We start from the raw sequence: 9,133 nt of genomic DNA on the forward strand, positions 1-9,133 counted from the left end.
GAGTAAAAACCTTTATGAGATAAGTCACATGCCGCCATTTACTAAATAAATACATTATAAAATTGTTGCTTAAATGTGTCATTAGTTATTTAGCATTGAACATTAATGATAAAAATGTAAAAAAAAAAAAAAAAAAAATTTTTTTTATAGAAACAAGAAATTCGGATTAACCTTTCTTTCCTGTATATTAATGCCATCTGCTGGCCAATGTTTAACATTGCATTTGTATGAAACCACAGCAAAATGACATGAAATAATATAGTGCTGTTATGACAACTCAGTGCATACTGACATTTTATTTTTTTTAAATATCCCCTTTAAAAAGGAAAATAATTAGAAATACTGCAAGACAGACTGAAATAAATAACTGCCTTTACAAAATAGGACATTTTGAGAGAAGTGGAAAATGCGTAAATACGCACCCACTGTAGAAAAATCTGAAAAGGTGCTGATTAATTACATTTGGGGAAATTTCGAGTGTTAATTTTGCTGAGTTTAGCTTTAGGTTTGGAGAAGAATCCACAGACAACTGATTTCGCAATCACTTCTCACTGACTTGGTCAGAAATAAAAGTTTTTTCTACATACAATGAGGAAAATAAGTATTTGAACATCCTGCTATTTTGCATGTTCTCATGGAGGGGTCTGAAATTGTCATCGTAGGGGCATGACCACTGTGAGAGACATAATCTAAAAAATAAAAAAATCAGAAATCACAATGTATTATTTTTAAAGTTATTTGTGTGATAAAGCTGCAAAAAAATATTTAAAGTTCATATTTGTTACAGTAGCTTTTGTTTGCAATTACAGAGGTCAAACGTTTCCTGTAGTCTTTCATCAGGTTTGCACACACTGCAGGAGGGATTTTGGCCCAATCCTCCACACAGTTCTTCTCTAGATCAGTCAGGTTTCAGGGCTGTCACTGAGAAACAAGGAATTTGAGCTCCTTCCAAAGATTCTCTATTGGGTTTAAGTCTGGGTATGCTACGGCAGAACCTTGATATGCTTCTTCCAGAGCCACTCCTTGGTTATCCTGGCTGTGTGCTTTGGGTCATTGTCATGAAAACCCAGCCTCGACCCATCTTCAATGCTCTGAGGGAAGAAGGTTGAGCCCCAAAATCTGGTAATACATGGCCCCGTTCATCCTCAATTTAATACACTGCAGTCACCTTGTCCCATGTGGAGAAAAACACCCCCAAAGTATGATGCTACCATCCCCATGCTTCATAGTAGGTATGGTGTTTTGGTGAATGTACTCGTCATTCTCTTCTTACCAAAAGGTTCCATTTTGGTCTCATCTGATCACATGACTTTTCCCCATGACTCCTCTGGATCATCCAAATGGTAATTAGCAAACTTAAGAAGGGGAATCTTCCGCGCTATGCATGATTACAAACCATGACGTCTTAGTGTATTACCAACAGTAACCTTGGAAACAGTGGTCCCAACTCTCTTCAGGTGATTAACCAGCTCTTCCCATGTAGTTCTGGGCTGATTTCTCACCTTTCTTAGGATCATTGAGACCCCACGAGGTTAGATCTTGCATGGAGCCCCAGTCAGAGGGAGATTGACAGCCATGTTTAGCTTCTTCCATTTTCTAATGATTGCTGCAACAGAGGACCTTTTTAAAACAAGCTGCTTGGCAATTTCCCTGTAGCACTTTCCAGCCTTGGGGAAGTGTGCAATTTTGTCTCTAGTGTGTTTGGACAGCTCTTTGGTGTTGGCCATGTTAGTAGTTGGATTCTTACTGGTTGTGTGGGGTGGAGAGGTGTCTTTATGCAGCTAATGACCTCAAACAGGTGCATCTAATTTAGGATAATAAATCAATTGGAGGTGGACATTTTGAAGGCAGACTAACAGATATTTGAGGGTCAAAATTCTAGCTGATAGATGCTGAAATAAGTTTTTGCAGCTGTATCATTGATGAAATACTCAAAAAAAAAATCATATAGTGGGATTTCTGGATTGTATTTTTTAGATTATGTCTCTCCCAGTGGAAATGCACCTATGATGACAATTTCAGACCCCTCAATGATTTCTAAGTGGGAGACCTTGTAAAATAACAAGGTGCTGAAATACTTATTTTCCATCCTCTATGTTATACAACAAATTTTTTTAAGAACAAAAATGTAGGTTCTGATCCTTGATTTACATAATAATTTAAATGTTTGGCCAATAAATTGTTGAACAATTTCTATTAGTTTGTAAAACGAAATGACACAAATTTCTTATGTATTTATTAAATATGAATTACCCCATATATATTTATTTTTATTTTGTTCATTATTTGTAAAAATGTGGAACTTTATATCTAGTAATTCTTTAGGGTCTTTTAATTTAACCAACCCACCAACATTAAATGTTCTGAATGATCTCCTCAGCTCAGCAGAAAGTTCTGGTTATAAGGCAACCATTTGACTCAGTTGTTTGATCAACAAGCACTGGAGCTGAAGGCGTCACACAGAAAACGTGAGCAGACTAACCTGAAATGAGGGCTTGGGAGATCCTCATGGGAAAATAGCCACTGATCCCAAACACGCTGCCACAGAAGACGTTGGAGGCTCCGCTGACGACAGCGACACTGGCAAGCGTGCCGGCGAAGAACTCCATCCTGTGCTCCGACACGTCCACCTTCACCATCACCGTGGTCACCACGAATACAAGCAGCATCACGACGAGGGATGAAAGGATCCTAACGTTTGCCGACAACCTAGGAAAAGAAAAAGGATTAAACAATGAGGGCAAACTGGTTCCATCCGTCCAAGCAGTTCCGATTCCAGATTATCTCATATTTGGTTTGAAAAAGCAAAGCACACTTGGACCAAATTGGGAAGCAGGATGAAAATCTGTTTTTTCTTATAAAAAAAAAAGTGTTACCTGCTTATGTATTCAAACCCCCGAGTTAATACTTTATAAGAAGCATCACATTTGCTGCCAATAAAAGTGGTCAATGTTAGATGTGAACATGACAAGACTTTTGCAAATTCTTCTTTCCAAATACAGCTTTAAATTTGGATTAAGTGGAAAGCAAAGTTTTAAATCTGGACTCAGATCCCAAATCTGATTTAGCTCTGGACTTTGACTAGGTCATTCTAACACAAAAGGCTTTGACCTTATTAAGTCTGCAGATTTAGGGTTATGTTCCTGAGCAGATAAACTCTTGTGATGGGTTGATTCCAAACTGTATTGATACTGGGTTGATATTGTCCCACAGAATACTGACACCTGCTGGACTTTTAAAGATACTACAGGCAGCTTATTTGACAGACTAAACTGAATTGATTTGATGACCTACTGTAGTACAATGATATAATTTAAGTTATTGTAGGTCATATGTATTATTACATGTCTATGTTTAAATTGAAAAGTCCTCCTAACCCAGTTGTTAAGCTCTTCAGTCATCATGGTGCTGTTTCTCCACTAAAGAGCTGGACTTCTGAAGGCTGAACTCCATTTGTTTAGGGGTATGAGAGTAATAAATACATTGCTGCCATAATTAAAAGGTTACAGGAAAGAAAAAAAATATATAAATATATTTTCTGTGTTGGTCTATCATATTGAATCTATTTGTAGCTGGAAAAAACGTGCATGAAGTCTTACTCACCTGTTAACCAGAAAATAGTTAAGTATTAGGCAAAACACAGAAGGCCCTGCTGAGGCTAGGCTCACGTAACTTTCAAAGTAGTCCTGGGAAAGGAGAAGAGAAATATACATATTCTTCTATTATGTTTTTTAAAGAATAGGCAGATCATTATTTTAGTGCCGTTTAAGTGAATCTAAATCACCAAATACTTTCATTATTATATTTAAATTGCTGTTCAAATCTGAAAGTTGGATTTCAGCGAAATATGAAATGACACTCGAACGTACTGTGATCTTTGTGGTGCTATGTCAGATGCAGAGACATCTTTAGAAATGTCCAGACACAAACAAATCAAAACAAAAACATTCAGCTGTACCTCATCAGCCTTCTACTCACACTGAGACCAGAGCGCCCGCTGTGGTCACTGCTGTTGCTCAGCTTGTAGTGCCAGTAGTGCTTGGCTGTTATGAAGAAGTTCCACGGCAGCAGGGAACCGACGCCCATCACAAAAAAGATAATGTATACCAGAAAGTACGAGTCCTCTGGACTGTAGCGCACAGCCAGAGGCGCAGAGGAGACTTTAGGAAGAAGAGCTGCAGAGGGACTGGCATCTTCGTCCTCCTCATCTTCGATTGAGCTCTGTTCGTCGTACCCAGGCGGGAGATAGGATGAGTTGACGCTGGGCTGCACAGACTCTGTGCGGTCCATTTTCACAGGTAGGGTCCAGGGTACTCAGAGGGTGAAAACAGAAGAGAAAAGGGCAAGCTGGGGGAAAAGAGAAGACAGAAGTGAAAAGTTTGGTTCTACAGAATAATGAGAAATGTGAGATAACGTTAGAGCAGTAAAAACAAGTTTCCAAAAGAGCAGCAGAGATCCCCCTAAAATATAACTCAATAATTTCCTCACATTGTAGTTTAATATCAGGTAGCAAAAAGTATTCGTACTAGGGCTGAGACAACTAATCGGATTAATCGAATATTTAAATAATTGTCAACTAATTTAGTAACTGATTAATTTCTAACTGGAGTATACAAGCTCTAAAACATGCCTTTCGTTGACAGAGCAACCAACTTAGAGCAGAAATTATACCAAGATTGTAAAAACATATAGAAACATTGTGCATTTAAGATAAGAAAAAACTTTTTCGTCAATCAATTCTCTCCATCCAGAACTCCTCAAGTGGAAAAGTTTTAGTTTCACCTAGTTAAAATTAAACAATCCCCTTTAAGGAACCCTTGTGCTATTTGATTATTAATCGATGAATCGAAAAAATAACTAACAGATCAATCAATTTGCATAATAGTGCAGCCCTAATTCATACCCCTTCAATTTCCCCCCATTTTTTCATGTTACATCCACAAACTTAGATGTAAATACAAAAAACACATATCCATTAGGAGATTCTTTTAACAAATAATCCCCCCCAAAAAAAAAAATATGACATGCACTTTTATACGGTGTCATTTACTACTTGTACTACTAAAATCCAATAAAACCATTTCCCTTCTGATTATTAAACATAGTGATATAATATAATCAAACATAGTAATGCAATATAATCTCAGTATTCAGAGGTTCATTAAAGAACATCAATAAAGACCAACAGCTAATGACGACCTAGTAACAAAGAAGCCAGGTTAGAGATAAATCTATAGAGAAGACAGCAAGGTTATAAACATCATGACAAGGCCTAAACATACCACCAAGAACTGATCAAGACAATAAACAATAAATCAAACAACACTGTTAACCACTGTTAATAAACTGGATGTCTTGAAAAAGAGAGCATTAATCAAAGGTAACTCTGGAGGAGCTGCTCAATAAGCTGCTCATCAGGCCCTGCATGTGGAGTCAGAGAAACCCACAGACTTATTCATTAACACCATCACCATCAATGTGTTTATGAAGGCACCTCTCTCCCACTGTCCTCTATCAAGTCTCTGTTGAGTAACTCAAGTCATGACCTGCCTATTCAATCAGAGACAAATCTTCCAGACAAAACGTTTCTCACATCCCGTGTTTTTGAGACATGTGATTGTTTGACTCTTTACTCCGACTTCAAACAGAAGCCCCTAATTTAATCTCACCTCTCATCAAAATGTCCTTAAATGTTTAACAGAGCTCCTCCACGATCACCGTGCTGCAGATGTGTCAGAAGAATAAATAAATAAAAATTACGCAGTAAAATGTAGCCACTATCTTGAGGTAAAAGTTGATTTTGCAACTTAAGTGTGACTAAAGAGGAACTAATATTCACATGATACTAAAACAAAAACCCTTTGACTTACTGAAACAGGATACTGCACCACAATATCCCTATCAATAAAAGATGCTTTTTCGATACTTTATCTAAACTTTACATTAACCTTATTTATTCTTTGTCTAAAAAAATGATTAGGGTTAACAGTTAAAGCTAAAAGCAAAGCAAGCTAGCTCCACCGATGGTTGAAAACAAATGAACAAGACAAACCTCATCCCTGAAAACTTCGACACTTTCGCTCCACTGCTTTCCAAACAGGTTTTTCCAAAAATAAAAGATTCAGTTGACAGCAAACTGGTGTTTCTGGTCAGCTGATTTACTTCCGAAGTGCAAGCTCGGATGGTTAGCAGCTGCAACACCACTTCCGGTTGTAAGACAAAAACAAACAAACACGATATGGAAAAAAAAAGAAAGAAAAAAATATAAATATAAAACGACTTAATATAGTGGCCAATATATGTAAACTGAAAGAAAGACTGAACATATATAGGCCTATATATTTTAAAGGCAGAAAAATAGCTTACGTTGATAGACAGGAAGTTGATCGTAGCAGCTTTTCACAATAAAAGCCGAATACTAAAAGTACTAATTCTGCAGTTTCTTCTATACATTATAATATTTATATAAACGTTTGAAAAGTTATTTTAATTCACTAAATACAACAAAGAATTAACGTAATATAATATAATTATTTACGGAAATGTATTATGCCTTATAGCTAATGCAAACTCAGCTGCTCAGAAATATGAACTGTTTGCCCTCCATGTCTTTAGGGCGGACTTACCACATTGGTAAGGAAGATGAAAGTTCACATTGTTTAATAGCATTTACCATCTAAAAGGATGGAGAAATAGTCACAAAGTTGGTACTGTGTCTTGATTCCATGATTCAAGGATCCCAACAACTTTTGACATGTGATGTGATATGAATTTTTAAGTATAATTTAGAAAAAAGAAACTAAACCCTTAAAAGAATAGCATTTCTCTTAGGTTTTGCAATGAGTATCGCCTCAGATAGGCCTAATAGCACAGCTACCAGAAAAACTTAAAAAAAACATCACAGCTTTTTTTGATTTAGCTTATAATCAACAACATAAAGAATATAACCATTACCAGAAAGAAGAGCCATTTTGCCAGACAGATTGTTTTTTTATTATTTTTAATGATCACTTTCAACAAAGGCTCAATTAGATGTGTATATTTGTATAAAAATAAAAAATAAAAAAAAAGTTACCGTAAGCTTCAACCGATCCATATAAACCAGGAGATGGAGCAGTAGGACAGTTTATCCTGTCATCCTGATCCTCTCATGCTAAATACATATGCTGGACCTTCTCTTCTCAAATGCATTTTAGTAGAGACGCTGCTAATAGGTGCTGGAAGAGAAAGTCTGCAGACTATTTCTGTCCAGAATCAGTGATGGAAAGATCAGGATTAAATCTGGGACCATCACAGAGACAAAAAAAACTGATCAAAACTGCCACCTTCTGACAAGTCAGGGGGAAAAAAAGCTTCCTGCAAAGAATAAAGTCTGATGTTTTGTAGAAAACATACGTCTGTGATATTTTATTGTTTATCTTTTGATTGTTGTCTTTTTTTATTGTTCGATGACAGGAATTTTTCCTTATCTCCAGTCAGAAAGAAACCTACAGACATCCCAGTGGATCACATACATGCTGCACAAAACCTATTTAGATGTTTACCTTTATGTACTGTAGGCGGTAGTACAGAGCACTATTTGAAAAAAAAAAATGTGAGACAGTTTCTTCTCCAGGCTGTCTCTTTGATAACTCATTTGCTCCGCTGTGAGGCATGATGTGTACTTTCTTAAAAATGTAACCTTTCTTTTTTCTTTTCTGTACATTTTTAAAATAAAGCCCCCAATAATAGACTTACTGTTTTGCTTAATTAAAACCATAATACACTTACAGTAACTCAAGATTTTTCCTCTTCATGCTTGATGCTTGTATTTAAACTCTTTTCAGTTTAAGATTCCCCTATAGCAGTTGCAGTATAATAATTTAATAGTTTGTGCTGTGATTCTGCATTAAGAATGGGGCTTACTTAGCAAAAGCAACAACCTTTTGCAAGGCAGAAAATATGGTGTGGACTGATGAGACATGGAAGGACTTTATAATTTTTTTTTTCCCCAATGACTGTCTAACAGAACCTGATGAGGACATTTCGTCATCAGTGTTTAAACTTAAACACAATGGTCTATGCTATAGGACAGGGGTTTAGAGCGGAACCAGCAAGTAGACAAAACTAAATCATGCTTCTGCATAGGTCTGGTCAAAGCTTGGATGATAATTGTTAGATTCCTTATGTTAAATATTCATACTTCAAAACTTTCTAATGGCTCCAGCTTCAAATTAAAGAAGGAAGAGCCAGCAGCAGAGATGTTAAAAAAACAAACAAAAAAACATTGCCAATTAACACAAACATTTGAACCCTTCTACTAACAATTATTAGGTTTGTTGTGCAATTTTTCACACAAGCTCCCAGTCTTTTGGACACGTTTCCGTTGATAAAGTAAATCATGAGTTTATCATTCAAAATAATCCTAAACGGTTTATGTTTTACTCTGGTAATCTTTATCCCACATGAAAATGTGTCTTTTGATCTGGAAGATTAAAGTGAGACAAAAAAGCAAAACTAGGAGTAAGTACTTTTTCACTCCTCTTTACTTACAGCAGGTTTGTAACTTCATTCATTTAGTTAACATGAAAGGTTTGTGTAAAGAGCAAAGGCAGCGTCGGCGACATTATCAAAGCATTGCTTCACTCATGCAATCGATATCAAGTCAGTTCTCAATTAGCTGTGCGATAATTGATAGGACAGGTGCAAAGTATTGAAGTGTAGCATCAGTAAAGATGACTCACCGGTTTGTTTATTTCTGCCAAAACAGTTTAATCAAACCATTCTTCAGTCATAAAAGGACTGAGGTTAGAGCCCTCGGTGTAAATGCCAATGTCAGTCCTCGAAGGGCACTATTAGTGTCTCCTAGACCTGTTAATGTGAGGGCCTGTCTGATAAAAGCTTTCAAAGCTAAATGGACCTAAAGGGAATTTCTCAGCGAGGTGTGAAGCAAAGTGGTGCAGGTTGAGGTACTTTGCTTTTTTTGGTTCGTAATTGACGAAACAGATGCCATTTAGAAGACATTTTGTCCAACAGAACCATTTGATAAACATTCAGCTGGATTTTCCTAATTCATTATGGTACTTTGAAATAATGTACTTTAAGAGAAATAAAAAAAGCACACGACATATAATCATGTTAAACTAAGAAATAT

General features: G+C 36.4%; 1 protein-coding gene across 3 annotated transcripts in view; it reads right to left on the bottom strand.

Annotated features, from left to right (window-relative positions):
* Positions 1-6,216, bottom strand: part of slc29a3 (solute carrier family 29 (equilibrative nucleoside transporter), member 3) — a 10,559-nt gene extending 4,343 nt beyond the window's left edge. The window contains exons 1-5 of one of the 3 annotated variants that reach the window (XM_015402884.1): positions 6,053-6,214; positions 5,670-5,722; positions 3,979-4,347; positions 3,604-3,686; positions 2,483-2,709 (exon numbers count right to left, since the gene is read on the bottom strand). In XM_015402884.1, coding sequence (XP_015258370.1) covers positions 2,483-2,709; positions 3,604-3,686; positions 3,979-4,290 — 622 coding nt within the window. In that variant the 5' untranslated portion in view covers positions 4,291-4,347; positions 5,670-5,722; positions 6,053-6,214. Of the gene's footprint in view, positions 1-2,482; positions 2,710-3,603; positions 3,687-3,978; positions 4,348-5,669; positions 5,723-5,870; positions 6,019-6,052 lie in introns of those variants that run through there. The other 2 variants (XM_015402885.1, XM_015402883.1) reach the window with 2 other exon arrangements.
* Positions 6,217-9,133: the final 2,917 nt, after the last annotated feature.

This window comes from Cyprinodon variegatus, unplaced genomic scaffold (genome assembly GCF_000732505.1).
Source record: "Cyprinodon variegatus isolate N-32 unplaced genomic scaffold, C_variegatus-1.0 Scaffold1406, whole genome shotgun sequence".
NCBI classification, from domain to species: domain Eukaryota; kingdom Metazoa; phylum Chordata; class Actinopteri; order Cyprinodontiformes; family Cyprinodontidae; genus Cyprinodon; species Cyprinodon variegatus.